The sequence below is a fragment of the Dendrobates tinctorius genome, unplaced genomic scaffold, assembly GCF_039654945.1.
Source record: "Dendrobates tinctorius isolate UK_male_01 unplaced genomic scaffold, ASM3965494v1 ptg000032l, whole genome shotgun sequence".
Classification (NCBI taxonomy): Eukaryota; Metazoa; Chordata; class Amphibia; order Anura; family Dendrobatidae; genus Dendrobates; species Dendrobates tinctorius.
The window spans coordinates 2,043,362-2,059,125 of record NW_027361700.1 but is presented as its reverse complement, the minus strand read 5'-3'; the positions used below and the strand labels follow the sequence as shown (position 1 = coordinate 2,059,125).

General features: G+C 41.7%; 1 protein-coding gene across 4 annotated transcripts in view; it reads right to left on the bottom strand.

Moving 5' to 3' along the window:
• The window catches only part of EZH1 (enhancer of zeste 1 polycomb repressive complex 2 subunit), a 124,976-nt gene that overhangs the window by 32,065 nt on the left and 77,147 nt on the right, over positions 1-15,764 (bottom strand). For 3 of the 4 annotated variants that reach the window (XM_073572310.1, XM_073572309.1, XM_073572308.1), the window contains exons 6-12: positions 12,171-12,291; positions 11,941-12,051; positions 7,538-7,702; positions 5,205-5,309; positions 1,784-1,886; positions 1,407-1,570; positions 672-763 (exon numbers count right to left, since the gene is read on the bottom strand). In XM_073572310.1, coding sequence (XP_073428411.1) covers positions 672-763; positions 1,407-1,570; positions 1,784-1,886; positions 5,205-5,309; positions 7,538-7,702; positions 11,941-12,051; positions 12,171-12,291 — 861 coding nt within the window. The remainder of the gene's footprint in view (positions 1-671; positions 764-1,406; positions 1,571-1,783; positions 1,887-5,204; positions 5,310-7,537; positions 7,703-11,940; positions 12,052-12,170; positions 12,292-15,764) is intronic. The other variant, XM_073572311.1, reaches the window with a different exon arrangement.

Genomic DNA, 15,764 nt, shown 5'->3' with positions numbered 1-15,764 from the left:
TACTACTGAGGAAGAGCTAACATTTTTTGAATAGTGTCAACCTCTTAGTGTCAGCAGCACTAAAAGGTTGACACATGGTTTCCTGTGTACCCCAATGAAGACGTAGAGACTGGGCACATGCTGGTACAGAAGGGGTTACACTGTACACAGGCTCTGGAGCTATACAACATACTGTATTACAGCTTTTGGGGGAAAGGTGATAGATGCTCTTATTTTGTCCATGTGGGCAATTTCTCGTGTGGGCATTCATGGCTGTGGTCTTTTTTCTGGTCACCGTTTTGTACATTGCAATGTTCTGTCCATTTTGGCAGTAAAACTTAATGAGACCTGACAATTGTCTGCCGGATGGGCCTCCAAATCAACCACAGGCAACTATATTTATATACCGTATAAAAAGACTGACACAAAACTATCTCCTAGGATCATTGTAGAGTTAATAATTTCTGGAAGAATAAGTTGCGAAATAGTCCATTTGCCTTTGTTTTACATTGGCAGAACCCAAGATGTAAAGGGCTGCTTCTTACCCTTTTACTGAAAAAAATTAGCGAAAGGAAATATATTTGTGACTCCACAAGAACACATTACAGGCAGACTAGAAACCACCATCTTACTACAATATTATGATGTTTTATAGAAGCAAATGTGGAAGTGTAAAAGAAATACAAACCCACCAGCCACAAGAAGCACTGACTCCCGCATGGTTCAGTCTCAATCTTAATTTCTCGGTTCCTTCTTCTACACACACTTGGACTTGCATGAAATGCTGAAGCGAAAAAGAATAACGAGGGTTATATTCTTTATGTATCAATAGTTTGTTCATTACATCAATGCTATGTGGCTCATTGCATTGACATATACAGCAACAGTGAACAATTGAACCGAGTGTCAATCATTGTGGTTTACATGTGACCCAGTTACAGGGTAGAAAATACTGAAATATCATGAACAACAACCAATTTCTTCATCACATGTAGTTGGATGACCTACTAAAACTGGCCATACATACATAGCCAAGCATGCACGTTTATATCAGGTGGTAAAGGGGAAGAACGTAATGCCACCTGAGCTGATATAGTCATTATTGGCGGCTTAGGCAGACTTTACGGCTTTGGGTTGGCCTGCCCAACACCTATGAACAGTGAAACATTTGTCCAGACCCAAAAACAAAAAAACCTATAACATAATAAAAACATGGAAATCACATTGTAAGATATTAAAGATCATCAATATAAGATTGGTCAGGCTCAAAAACCTGTTACCCCCCACCGATCAGCTGTTACCTGATTCGGGAGTGGCCGGATGTATAGTGTATGGAATACTGTATGCCCTCTAAATCTCCTAGCTTCATATATATATGTATATATATTCCAAGTATAAAGATGAGATACAGAAGTCAGGCTACTTACGGTGCAAGAAACAATCATATTTGAAGCAGCGGCGGCAGAACAGAGTATGAAAGGAGTGCAAGGACTGCTCTCGCGGCACAGATTTTGCCAAAGGTCCATCAATATTTGGAGTGCATTGTGGTGGAAGTGTGTTGGGGTCTGTTGCTGCCGTCAGCTCTTTATACCTGAACAAAAAAAAAAATCCAATACACAGAAAAACAAATCAGTTGACTTTATTGGCTACACAACCGAGTCCACCCCAACCTGCAAGTCCACAGATATACTGACCGTGTTCTAGGAAATGAGGCTCTTTCATCACGTCTTTTTGGATTAGGAATACATACACAGTATATTCCAAATTGAACAAACATTTAACATTAGATTCTTGGATCATTTACCTATTCCTGACTTCTTCTGGAAAACCTCTCTCTGGAAAGACAGCAGAGATGGCGCTGAAGATCAGTTCACTTGGCAGTGGGCTTTTGACAGTTCTCTTGCTGCCTACAACAAAGACATCCCACCAAATAACAGATATTGATAATAGTGCATCCAAATGTCAATGTATACGTCAGGCTACAAGACAATGTGCTGAAAGGGTACCCACAGACACTGTCGCAGGGTTAAGACTATTTGGTCTTCATTTAAATTGAACAAATCATTGGCCAGATTCACACATCTGTATTTTATGGTCCAAGCAAAGACCGCAATGTCCAAACTGGTAATCAGAAGGCTCATAGGCCTTTATGAGGCTGTCGTGTTCAGGTCAGGAGCGTGAAACACGAATGTGTGAAAAACAGCATTAATGATATTTCTACAAAATTCTCAGAGTAATAATTGTTGGATTTAACAAGCTTTTTTTAACTTGTACTGAAAAAGATTATATATACAAATATTGCATAAACACACAGAATCTTGTAGACTTAGGCTATGTTCACAAGTTGCGTTTTTGCTGTGGTTTTTTATGCCACATTAAGGCTATGTGCACACGTGCTGAATTACCGCAGATTTTATGCGTTTTGCCGTGTTTTTTCGCCGCAAACACGCTGCGAAAATGCTGAAAAAACGCATACAATAAGCAACCCATTAAATTCAATGGCATTCCGCACATGCTGTGCTAATGCTGCGTATTTTTGCGCGGCGGAATTGTATCGCGGAAAAATACGCAGCATGCTCATTCCTTGTGCGGTATCGTGGGAATTCCGCACACATAGGAATGCATTGATCTGCTTACTTTCCGCATGTGGCTGTGTCCACCATGTGCAAAGTAAGCGGAAAATGTGCGATGGTACCCAGGGTCTGGAGGAGAGGAGACTGTCCTTCAGGCCCTGGGTACCATATCCCTGTAAAAAAATAGAATTAAAATAAAAAAATCGTGATATTGTCACCTTCCGGCGTCCCCCGCAGCCTTCCCAGGCCTTAGCGATGCTCCCGGCAAGTCCCGTTCCCAGTGATGCCTTGTGACAATGACCTGTGATGACGTAGCGGTCTCGCGTGATGCTACGTCATCTGGGTTCATTGTCGCAAGGCATCGCTGGGAACGGGACTTGCCGGGAGCATCGCGAGGATCGGGAAGGCTGCGGGGGAACGCCGGAAGGTGAGAATATCACGATTTTTTAAAATTATTTTTAACATTATATCTTTTTACTACTGATGCTGCATAGGCGGCCTCAGTAGTAAAAAGTTGGTCACACTCGTCAAACACTATGTTTGACAAGTGTGACCAACCTGTCAATCAGTTTTCCAAGCGATGTTACAGATCGCTTGGAAAACGCTAGCATTCTGCAAGCTAATTACGCTTGCAAAACGCTAGTTTTTCGTGGGAATTCCGCATGCGGATTTCCCACAGCAGGGAGTTGCGGAACTGCACATAGCCTTAAGCTGCTTACAAAAAGCAGGATTTGCTTAGTTCTTGCTGCATTTTTGGTGCATTTTTTTACTACGTTTTTGTCAGGGTACATTTGTCTCTTGTGCATGTTTCATCAGGTTTTGCATCAAAAACTCATCAAAACCTGATACTTGCAATTTTTGCACTACCTATTGCTTCCCAATGGCTGAAAAAAACACTGAAAAAAATGCTGTAAGAAGTGACATGCTGCATGTTGAAAAAAATGTAGCTCTTTGACAAAACAAAACAAGCTGAAATAAGTTCAGAAAAAGACAAGAGTTATAAACTGGAACGCAAGCTGAGTGAGCTCACTGACGGATCCTCAGATTCATCTTGCAGCCGGCAATAGACAATGCAGCATAGAGCCTATAGAAGGCAAACGGGGCAAAAGTTGTAATGAAATCTGATTGAAACACTTGAATAAAAAAAGTCTCCAAGCATTAATAGCCTCAACGAATTAAGCACGAGAACCATGAGAGGCCAGAATCTCTTGTATTTCTTGACTAGCAGATCCTCTATTGTTAATAATTTACCCAAGCAAACAAGGACTGTCTATTACATCTTTTTTATTTCAATCAGATCATTTTTATTATGTTGTCTTTAGCACAAAGAAATAATAAAAATATAAAAAACACATTACAACCCCACATTTTGTGTTGTGAGGCTAGTTTCACACTTGCTTTTTTTTGCAGCGCGTTTTTCCCGCAAAAAAACGCATTGAAAAAACGCATACAAAAGCATACAACTGCTGCGTTTTTTTCAAGCATTTTTATGAGCATGCATGAAAAAAACGCAGCGTTTTTATGCGTTTGTATGCGTTTTTAGTGCGTTTTTACCGCGTTTGCGTTTTTTTCCAACATTAGGTGGCCCCTCACACTAACCCAAACCATGACTTTACTGACCCTAACCCTGACCCTAACCCTAAACCAAACCATACTTAACCCTAACCCAAACCCTAAACCCTAACTAACCCTAACCCTAACCCTGACCCTAACCCTTAACCAAACCATACTTAACCCTAACCCAAACCCTAACTAACCTTAACCCTAACCCTGACCCTAACCCTTAACCAAACCATACTTAACCCTAACCCTGACCCTAACCCTTAACCAAACCATACTTAACCCTAACCCAAACCCTTACTAACCTTAACCCTAACCCTGACCCTAACCCTTAACCAAACCATACTTAACCCTAACCCTGACCCTAACCCTGACCCTTAACCAAACCATACTTAACCCTAACCCTGACCCTAACTCTAACCCTAACCCTTAACCAAACCATACTTAACCCTAACCCAAACCCTAAACCCTAACTAACCCTGACCCTGACCCTAACCCTGACCCTGACCCTAAACCCCCTTAACTAACCCTAACTCTAACCCAAACCCCTAAATTCCATGGTCAACAAAAAAAAACGCATGTGCAAAAAAACGCATACATAAGCATGCCAATGCGCACATATGCGCACCCATAGACTTATATTGGGTGTCTTGCTGTAAAAAAACGCATTGCGCGCGCATGCGTTTTTTTGAGGCAAATCGGACGCACAAAAAATGCAACAGATTGCATTTTGTGCGCCCAAGCGCATACCGCAAAAAAACGCATGCGCGGTAAAACGCGTACAAATGCATGTGTATGCGCACATAAGCGCATCCCATGCAAAGTATAGGAAAAAAAACGCATGCGCTATTTAGCGCTAAATTACCGAGAAAAAAAAACGCAAATGTGAAACCAGCCTAACACTCTTTGCTTTCGCAATCTTTTTATCCTTTAATTTTCATTCAAAGTGGGAGGCTAATATTGCACATCAGTGCCTTTCATTATATAAAGCATAATGGAGACTATTAACGTGGTATACAGTGAGTTTTATGTACGTAGAAAACAGGCCCAAAAAAAAAATAAATAAAAAATACAGTTCTAATTGTCCTTCACCTCTTGTTTTGCCCTGAGTAGTGGCTTTCTCTTCTTCGTCCGCTTTGTTTTCTGCCTGGCCTTTAGTTGCAGTAGAATTACTTCCTGAGCTTATCTGGACCTCACCTGCACATGTGAAAAGAACAAGTAAAAATATCATGTGCTTTAAAAAAAAAAAATCAGAATAATTAGCATAGTATGTTCTGCACAATGTATAGAATTTTGATTTCCCAGAACTAATTACTTTACTGAGAGTATGTTAAAAACGGCATCAATTTACCCATGTGTAACCGAAGTGTAAAAGGAGTTGATCAGTTTAAACAACTAATTGTTAATTATTCATAAAATAACAATTTACTAAGGTGGATGTTAAAAGATTACCTGCTTTAGGTCCAACTGGTACACTTCCATTTGTGGCCAACATGCAAGATCATTTCCTGTGTCGTTACATCATCAGTGCTGTAAAATGAGACAGGCAGCCAGCCCCCTTCTGTAACAGCATAGCATGCGCAGATCGCCTAGACAGAGAAGGGGGACTTGCACGGCTCCTGAAATGAGTGGTCCGTCAGCCCCCTACATGCACAGCACTTATGATGCAACGACGCAGGAAATGCTCGAATGGCCAGCACAATGTGGAATTAGTCATGCGGGGCCAAAGTGGATATCTTAACGTTAATAATAAAATTAAACAAAACTAATAAAGCAAACAAACAGGAGAAGTATACTGTTCTAAGGCACTGATATAGAGAAACTGTGAGGGGAAAAAAAAAAAAAAAAAAGGATAAAATATGATATTGAAAAACTATTAAAAGACATGTCACGATGGGGGCAGGCTTTGCAGCATTGAGAATCTCTCCCCCCCATGTGCTCACCCACCTATCCACTCTCTCTTTCCCCATGTGCTGACTTCTCTCATCTGTGCTCTCTTCTTTGACCTGTCTACCCTGTGTGCTATCCCCCTTGCCTGCTGTCTCTCTCCTTCCTGTGCTATGTTCTCCCCTCATGTGCTGTCCTGTTTGAGCTGTCTCTCCCCTGTGCTTAATCAGACTGCCACCATCTATGTGCAGACAGATAGCGGCGGTCACATTAAAACTGCGTATGCGCTTCTCCTGTACAAATATGGCGGCGGTCAGTGACTCATTTGGCTGATCCCGGCGGCGTGTTCAAGACGGTGTTCCACTGGTGGTACCGCACAAGAGGCTGGGTACGGCGTATACAGTGTGTGTGTGGTGAGACGGTGTTCCACTGGTGGTACCACGCAAGAGGCTGCGTACAGCGTATACAGTCATGGCCAAAAGTTTTGAGAATGACACAAATATTAATTTTTACAAAGTCTACTGCTGAGACGGGTGGACAAACAAAAACCTTCAAATTCAGACAAAATAAAAGCATTGATTTTGCAAGAATGGACTGCTATCAGTCAGGATTTGATCCAGAAGTTGATTGAGAGCATGCCAGGGAGAATTGCTGAGGTCCTGAAGAAGAAGGGTCAACACTGCAAATATTGACTTGCTGCATTAACTCATTCTAACTGTCAATATAACCTTTTGTTACTCATAATATGATTGCAATTATATTTCTGTATGTGATAAAAACATCTGACAAACACACAAAAACCAGAGGCCAGCAGATCATGTGAAAATATAATATTTGTGTCATTCTCAAAACTTTTGGCCATGACTGTACAGTGTGTGTGTGGTGAGATGGTGTTCCGCTGATGGTACCACGCAAGAGGCTAGTACCACCAGCAGTTTCCATACTGAGACACCCATCACTTGGGTGTCCCAATATGGTGTTCGTGAACTTCCTTCGCTTGGAATTCTGGGTTCTGGACACATCTTGATGGAACAGGATGTGAAGACGTTACAAGGTAAGTATATATTAGATTTACAAATTATTTATCCCAGGTTGTTGGGCTGTATATTCATGTTCCACTTGTACTTTATTCAAAATCAGCTTGATTATCCCCCCTGGTCTAGTACCATATCCATTCTTTCATTATTGCAGCCATCCACTGTACTGAATACGCACCTTTTTTGTTTCCTTGTTTGGATCTCTTTTTATTCCATGTCTTTTAGTGTGTTTTTTTTTTTATATTTAATTTATCCTCTGTTTGGAACTCATTCCTCAATTTTTAATAATAAAATTATATTAGTAAGTTGCTATTTTATATACCGTTTCAGCCGACTAGAGCGGTGGACACGCTGGATTCTGAACCTGCAATATCAATTATCCCATGACAACACTTCCTTAGTTCCAGCTACTGATTGTGGGGTTTTGGAAGCTGTGAACATAATGCTCCATCTTTACTTTTTATTTACACCTAAACGGCCACAAAAAAAGTGAATGTCTACCTTCTTCAGCAATTCTCTTCCTTTTCCTAGTCATGGGCCCTTCGCCTTTAGCTTCTTCAGCTTTGCATCTCGATGGGTCACTGCACCCGCTGTCCCCTTCATCTGTAACCTGAAGAAGAGCGCTAACCAGCTCCAGAAAGCTGGCGTCATCGAGAATGCCAGAACCTGCACAGAACCAAGTCAGATCTTAAAACTCTTCCCAAGAAAAAAACCTATAGGACAGACTGCAGTCCAGCCAGAAATGTGTAGATTTAAAGCACGCAAGGCATAAACCAGCAAAGCTATATGTGCGAGGAACATATGCAATGTAATATGCACATTAGATCAAAGTATTCTATGAAACAGAAGCTTTATAAATTCTTAGTATTGCAAGAAGCAAGCATGGTATTATATAGCCATGTTATACGCATGAAAGGTCAACTAAAAGTTGTCCATACAACTTTCTCCCAACCACCCATACAAACAAGATACTCAGCCAAGCTTGCATGAATAAGCTTCCGTGAGAACACAGGATTGAGCATGTTGAATTCTAGTCTGTGGAAAGCCAAGACAGCTTCATGCCAATTAGATGGTCAGCCCGATTCATCCATTGTTCTTAATACTTTTTGATGCCTTACAACGGTCTCGTCAGCTCTCTGGACAAGTTGGTTCTAATAAATACTTGTATTGCCCATACAGTAACAATTCTGGATCAAAGCCTTTAAAAACTCTACTTTGTGCTGTTCCGATGTTATTCCACCTTGAAACGTACGTATAAGTTGGCAACTGGGAGTTTCCATTCCTGGAGTTAAGGTATTTACAGGTCTGACACTGTCCAATCAGTGTTGAGAGGGCCAGACACACCCCCAAATAGGAACACCCATCTGTCAATGTATTCAGAAATTTCTAGGAGGAATAACAGAGGAACAGTGCAATGTAAAGATTTAAGACAGATGCACCTGAATTGTATGGGAAATACAAATAATTACTAAACCAGAAATGTCAGGCCAGCCAAGAGGGATCCATTCCCTTTTGGAGCCAGTTTGGGTTCTTAATTTTAGGTAATAGCAACAATGTTCTTTTTTTCTTGTGTTATACAAAATAATGCCGATTGGGCATGTTGGATTTATTCAGTCAATGATGCAGATTCATCATCGGCTGAAAAAAATCCAATACTGGCCATTGAAAAACATTTTTGGATTAATTACATTTAATGTGCATAGGGCATTTTGTCTTAACAGACTTAAAATGAGCCAACGGTATGGCAAGCTCATTTGGGTGTAGACGTTTTGCGCGTTTTCTCACCCAAGTTTATACCATCTCTTATTTTGCTTAGGCCTGTTTCACACATCAGTTTTTGTCCATCAGTCAAAATCCGCCGTTTTGCAAAAAAAAAAAACGGATCCGCCATTTTTTTTTGGCGGATCCGTTTTTTTTTTTCCATTGAGTTGCATTACCGGCGGATCTTGACGGATGGCCATCCGTTGGATCTGTTTTTTTGCGGATCCGCCAAAATTTTGACGTCCGCTGACATGCCCGAACGGAGCATGTAACGTTTTTTCGGGCGGCAGGATCCGCACTTCTCCCTGCGCATGGCTGAAAGACTTCACTCAGCCGGAAATTTAACCCTAAACTCTGTTCTGGCGGCTGAAAAATTCTCACTCTCTCTCTCTCTCTCTCTCTCCTCTTCCTCAGGCAGCGGTTCCTTTAAAATTTTTCCTTTGACGGATCCGTGAAAATAACGGTCCAGTGACAAACGTTGTGGTCAATACAGAAACGGATCGGTTATCCGCCAATTTAGCGGATTTTGACTGAACACAAAAACTGATGTGTGAAACAGGCCTTACACATATTAGCAATTTTTCTTGCTAAGCCGTTCAGTTTTCTGGAGAAAGCCCCCTTGTCAGACGAGACACAAAGTGGCAGGAGCGACCCATGTGATGCAAAGAACGTACAGAAATAATTTGGCACAAATTGCACCATAATTTTGGCACATTTAAAATACACCTGCCCCAATTATTGTTAATTTACTTATTATTTCTGACTTTCCCAGCTACGGCTAAGCAAAAAGTGACTACAGTGAAAAGGATCACTTCCAGCAAAACCCTTCATGCGGCGAAGAGTTAATTCTGCCCTAACATATCATACCTGGTGCCTAGAAGAGCTGATGCCTGCAGAAACAATGGCAGGAGGCAGAAGTCGAAACTGATACCAAAGACTGTTACGTCAGTTTGTAAGTGTCACAGTCACTTCACTTTGGAAAGCCAAAGGTGGAGAGAAGAGGTTGTTGTTTTTTTTGTTTTCTATTTTTAAAGGACCAGCATTGTTTTGTGGATGATAAATCAAGAGTAAAGCAAAGTTTGGAGTTCCACTTTAATAAAGCCAACATGCAAGGTTTGAATGAGTAAGGGTCATCATAAGGGCTTGTACAGAGAGAAATGGGTAGTTGACGTTGACAATTATTGGAGATATTTGTCATGGAATGCAAGCAACCAAAAGCCCAAAACTAAAGGAGGTGAGGGAAGAACTATAAATTATATCCTTGTCTTCTCTCACCCACTAAAAACACAATGGAATTAAAAGGGATAATCTCCTGCTGACTTCTCTATCAGGTGTTGAGCTGGGCTGGAGACATGACACCTTCAGATACCTGCTGCTCGCGAGTTGGCAGATATCACACATTTGTCCTCTTCTAATGGCTACATCAGGTGCGCGATATCTGCTGATTGAACATGCAAGCTAGTAGATATCTGCAGATGTGACTACCATCCCAGCTCCCACCAGATGCAGAAGTGAATGGGGCCACATTTCAGCTTTAACTAGCGTCTTACTATATTGCAATCTGTGTTTATATTTTCCTGAAAAAAGTTGAGAACCATTAGGGTTAAAAGAGGTTGTTCGGTCCAACTCAAAAAAGTCTGTAGTCACTCTGTGTGACTGCAGATTTCCGAATCCCCCCAGCCCACGCACTGTGAACTGCGGGATTTGCTTTTTTTTCTGAGCAGAGACTGGTGGGTCTGTATGAGTTATACATACTCCTGGCCAGAGCCGTCCAGTGACTGTTGCCTCGCTCCATATACTTTCATTGCACGAGGCCACACCCCGACTACAGACGTTGCTGTTCAGAGGGCATGGGCGGCTAGAGGGTGTGACCTCGCTCAATACAAGTGTATGGAGCAAGGCTAAGCCCACTGGATGAGCTCTGGTCAGGAATATGTATAATACATACACACCCTCCCGTCCCAGCTCAGAAACAAGCAATTCCCCCGCAGCGCACAGTGTGTGTGCTGGGGGGATTCATAAATCTGCAGTCACCTCTCATGGATTTGGACAGGACAACCCCATTAAATGGAATCTGTCAGTGGGACTTTATCCCTCAAAATATTTATATGAGCATGTAGCTCTGTCAATGAAGAAGTCCAGCAATACCTCTACATGGCCAGTCTGTTTGTCCATTACAATTCAAATTGTCACTCCAGCTCTATTCCCCAGCCAGTGCCGCCTCCTCCTGCCTGAATGATGGCTTCTGTGACCCAAGTCACAAAGCACAAAGGCCTTCAGTAAAGCAGGAGGAGGAGCCGCAGGACAGAGATTAGAGCTGGAGTGACAGAAACTTCAGAGCTTCAAACGGTTCTTCAGCCTCATTTGCAGATCAATTCAAACGCTGATTTCTCAGTGACAGAAGAATGGACTGACCATTTAAAGGCATTGCTGGACTTGTGTTTGAAAGACCTACTTGCAAACAAAAAGTATGGGGGTGAAATCCAGCTAATAGGTTCCCTTTCAAGGAATGATGTGCAACAGAGTATTGTGGTACATTGAGATACCCATAATCTATATATTTATATGCTCTATGAAAAGGATGTCTGCTCAGAACAACACTTTTCAGTATACCTATACATCAGTGTGAGGACATCATAGATAAGGGGCACATGATAGGAAACCCTCTATTAGCTTATGTGTATAGCAGCTGACAAGAAGGGCTCTCACTAGACAGGATTTGGTATTAGTTTCAATAGCTTCAGTGAGTTACTATGAAGAGGTGCTGGGGGGATAGAATACGGCTGCAATGAAAGGTAACCCCTTTTCGTCGGAGTTACAATTGCTGGCCTCCAGCGATCAGCTAATTTCAAAAGGAGCAGAACTAGAATTGGGAATGCGTCAACTGCAAAACAATGCATGCAAGGCTCTGGAAAGCATTTGAAGAACATGATGGAATACAAGCAGAATGAAAAAAACAAATTGTAAGCATCCAGTCAAGAGATGACAATAAAAGATAGTTGCATACAGAGAACAAAACTATTTTGTCACTTTGTTAAACATACATTACATTTTTAGAAACACTGATAAATATGTGCAAAAAAAAAATCAACTATACTCTCAGCATGATCCTTTTGGCTTCTTTGTGACAAAGGGATGCATACCCGTTTTTGACGTGCTGTTGCGTCCAGCCGAGAAAGAGTGACCATACATAAAGAGACGCTCACGTTCATGTAAGCGCGGACTAGAGGTCATTGCAGATGGAAAATCCACCTCTGTGATTGGAAAACAAATTGAATGCACTATGAACAATCAATGAGAATTATCACAATATACTAGCTATGTGAACAATGTTAATATCAGAGCATCTTAAAGATCTATGACATAACCCCACCTTCCTCTCCATGGACCTTTCCATCATAGTTATTAATCAGTTCCTCAATAAACATTTCATCTTCCTCTTTAACTGCGTCTCCCATGTATGGGATGTTACATAGGACGGTCTCATCTTCAACCTAAAGTTGAAGTAAAGAAGGGATACTCATAACATAACACTAATTTGAAAATTGCTCTGAAGAATAGCTAACAAGTCTACATTTTAATAGCTAAGGCATGCTTGCACTTTTGGAGAAAAGTTACAATTTCTTTACATTCTTATAAAAATATATAATCCAAGGAATACATTTCTTGTTGAATACATTGGGAAACAAATACCAAAAGGTACACACCCTGTGACTAGGAGGCTGAAAAAAAAGTGTTGTCACTACCTGGTAAGCTATACCCACTCCTCAAAACACTTGTCTCAGGTATGTGCCAAAGGCAGCAAAGCTCTCCCTAAAATCTGTAACAAGTAACAACCAAATAAAGGAACTTGGAGATACACACTGCAGACGTTCAAAGGTTGACTATTGAAGCAGAGACAGGACAAGGTTGTGGTACCAGGGTCCAACAGGAAGCTTGTAGTGGAGGGATACAAAATGCCACCCACCACAGGAAGGTTCTAACCTGTTTGCGGAAGGGCACCTTACACTGAAAAAGAATGGAAAGAAGATTCCTAAAGGTGAGGCTAAGGCCCAAGTTGAGACTGACTGGAGGCAATCCTGGTGCTTGAACCTGTGAAAGGAAAGATTCCAAGTGCTGTGATAAACATAAGCAAAATTGAGACTTAAAAACTTGTCAGCGTGTCAAAAGTGGCCAGAATGTCTACCCAAGCAAAGACGGAGCTGGCCGAATTCCTCTGGAAAAGCCAACTCTCCGAAATCCAGAATTTTTGGCAGCAGCCCAATAGTTCACCCTGGGAATGAGCACTGCATTTCAGCAAATTTCCACGCATTCAAGAATTCTGGTGGTTTTTCTCAAGGCCTAAGGGCTCCTGGAGTGCCACTGGTGGCTCAGATAAGCACCGCTGTAGAGTTGGCTGTCTAAAATCAAATAGGGTGGTCCGTTAAAAAGGATAGACCAGTGGGAGATGGCTAGAAAAATGACTCATTTCCATGAAATTGATCTGGAGATGGGATTCCTTGGCAATAAAGTTCCTGAGCAGTGTTTTTGGGAGAGCACTGATCCCCAGCCTGACAGATTGCCATCATACTTTACCACCTGCCAATGGAGCGACAAGTAGCAACAGAATTAGCATCATCAAAATGAGCATCACAAAGGAATTTAAAGGCATGTAGCAATTGAGAGGCAAGATCCAGGAGATTTTTCTGTAGCATTCAAGAAGAGAAGCCCAGATGAAGCTGCTTAGACCATGCCACAAAGGCCTTCCTGACCCAGGATGCAGTTAAAGTGAAAAGCAAGGCAGATTCAAATGCAAAAAAGATGATATAGAGAAGGTGTCAATCTTCTTAGCCAGCAGGTCACATAGATGACACATCAAAAAGAAGCAAGGATGTGGCTCTGAACGAGCAAGCTAACGAGCTAAGTATCCATGAAGGAAGGTATAGACCATTAGACAACCATCTTCTCTAAAAATTGGGAAAAGAACTTTGGAAAGCATGCGTTCATCAGAATGCTTTCATTCTTTAGCAAACAAGTCATCAAAACATGGTTCGGAAAAAAGAAAAGAAGCTGTTGTAGAACGTGATCATGTAAATAAATCTCCTTAAAATGGAGAGCGTCTCTCACTGCCTTAATAAGGTGGTAGTGAACTTAGCTTAATGTGCTGCTCAAACCCAGAGTATTAGTCAGAGCAGTCAGAGGAATTGAACTGACCAGGATGTGAAGCAGCCTAGTCCATGGGGACTCTCCTACGAATGGTCCGAGGGTGCTGAGAAGGATCTGTAGTAGGAAATCTTAACTATCTTACGAAAGGAGTGCTTGCCGACTCAGGTTGCTTCGCAAAGACCTGACCAAGCTGGAAGAGGCTGGTCAGCAAGTTTTGTCACCGTGTGAGCACACAAAATAGGCGACAACTGTAACAGGGATATATGAGTCATGTACCAACATGTGGCGGTGGGGTTCTTGGGGAGAAGACATGAGTTCTGAGATAAGTAAAGAAGGGAACAAGTTTGAAATCAGATGTAGTTGAGAGTGGCATCAAAATATGCAGAGGTATTTAATTACTGAAAAAGTTGCAGCATAGTTAATAGAGGATTAGATATAGAGAGGTGTTGGCCAGCAGAATCCATAAAAGTCTAAGAAGGCCACATACAAGGCAAAAGTGACCTTAAAAGAAGAATGCATGGAAATGGAAGAACAACTCTGTTCTCTGTAGTAGATAATGGGAAAAAAGACTCAGAAAGGAACTTAAAAAAAAAAAGGGGACCCAACTAAAAATATCCCTTGGGAGCAAGAGCTTCAGGGAGGGATACAAGGTGATATTCCCTTGTCTGGCATCTTCGGGTGCCTGCTAGGTTACCCCCTCTGTGGTGTCGAACTGGATGTTGGAACAACCAGGGCTGTGGAGTCGGCAAGCCAAACCTCCGACTCCAACTGCGAACCCTCAATTTCAATGACACCGACTCCACCTCTCTCATACATGGCTCATCTTTAAGTGATACATTTCCTGTAGTAAAGTGATAACATCAGGCTTTTATTCATTATTATGATACAATAATCAAGCCATTTACATAGAACATAAAATCGATTAAGTGGAAAAAAAAGGTTTTCAACAAAACCGTACTGAACAACATTTGTGCAGTCTATGAATTTGTTCTGAGAAATAGTATTGCCTCCATCAGATCCTCCTTCATAGATGACCTCAAATCTGACCTAATTATTTTAATCCTAGAGAAGAACCTCTCTACACTAACTTGGGTTGGTGGCAAAGCAGTAACCACATGGGCAACATCTCTAACAATTTCACAGTATAAAAGAATTGCCTCGTGCACAGTCAGTTTTGATGAACGATTGAACTCTTCTACTTCTTTGAGAGCAAGTGAAAAATTTTGCTGAAGTATCGTGAATCTGTTTTCTATAGGAGTGGAATCTTTTTCCCTGCGGCAATGCTTTGCCTGCTCCATGTCGCCCAAATACATGTCGAAATCAAACTCATCTGATGAGGATGAAGAAACGGCAGCAGCAACACTGGCAGGACCCGCGTCCTCTTGCTCTTGGCCGTCCTGTAGCCCACTCATCCTAACTGCTACCTCAATCAGAGCTTCTTTTCCTTTAGTAAGCTGTTGATCATCCAGCAATATATGATGACTCAGGTCCACATAAACAGCTGCCAGAAGAATTGTATTTTTTAATAGCAGAGTCTCTCTCAGTTTCATTGAAGCAGCAATGCCATCTGCGATTAAACTTCCTCGTTGGGACAGGCAAAACAACAAGTTCTTCCACTCCTTTATAAAAATGCCAGGAGTTAAATCCTCATATTGTAACTTTTTAATCACTGTAAATGGGTGATGAAGCAATAACTTCAATTCAGCCACCTGTGTCCATTGACCTTCATGTAGTGTTACCTGAGCATTGGCCTTATCTGCAAGAAAGGGTTTCAGCTCAAGCAATCGCTCAATTATTAAATAGGTGCTGCCCTACCGAGTGG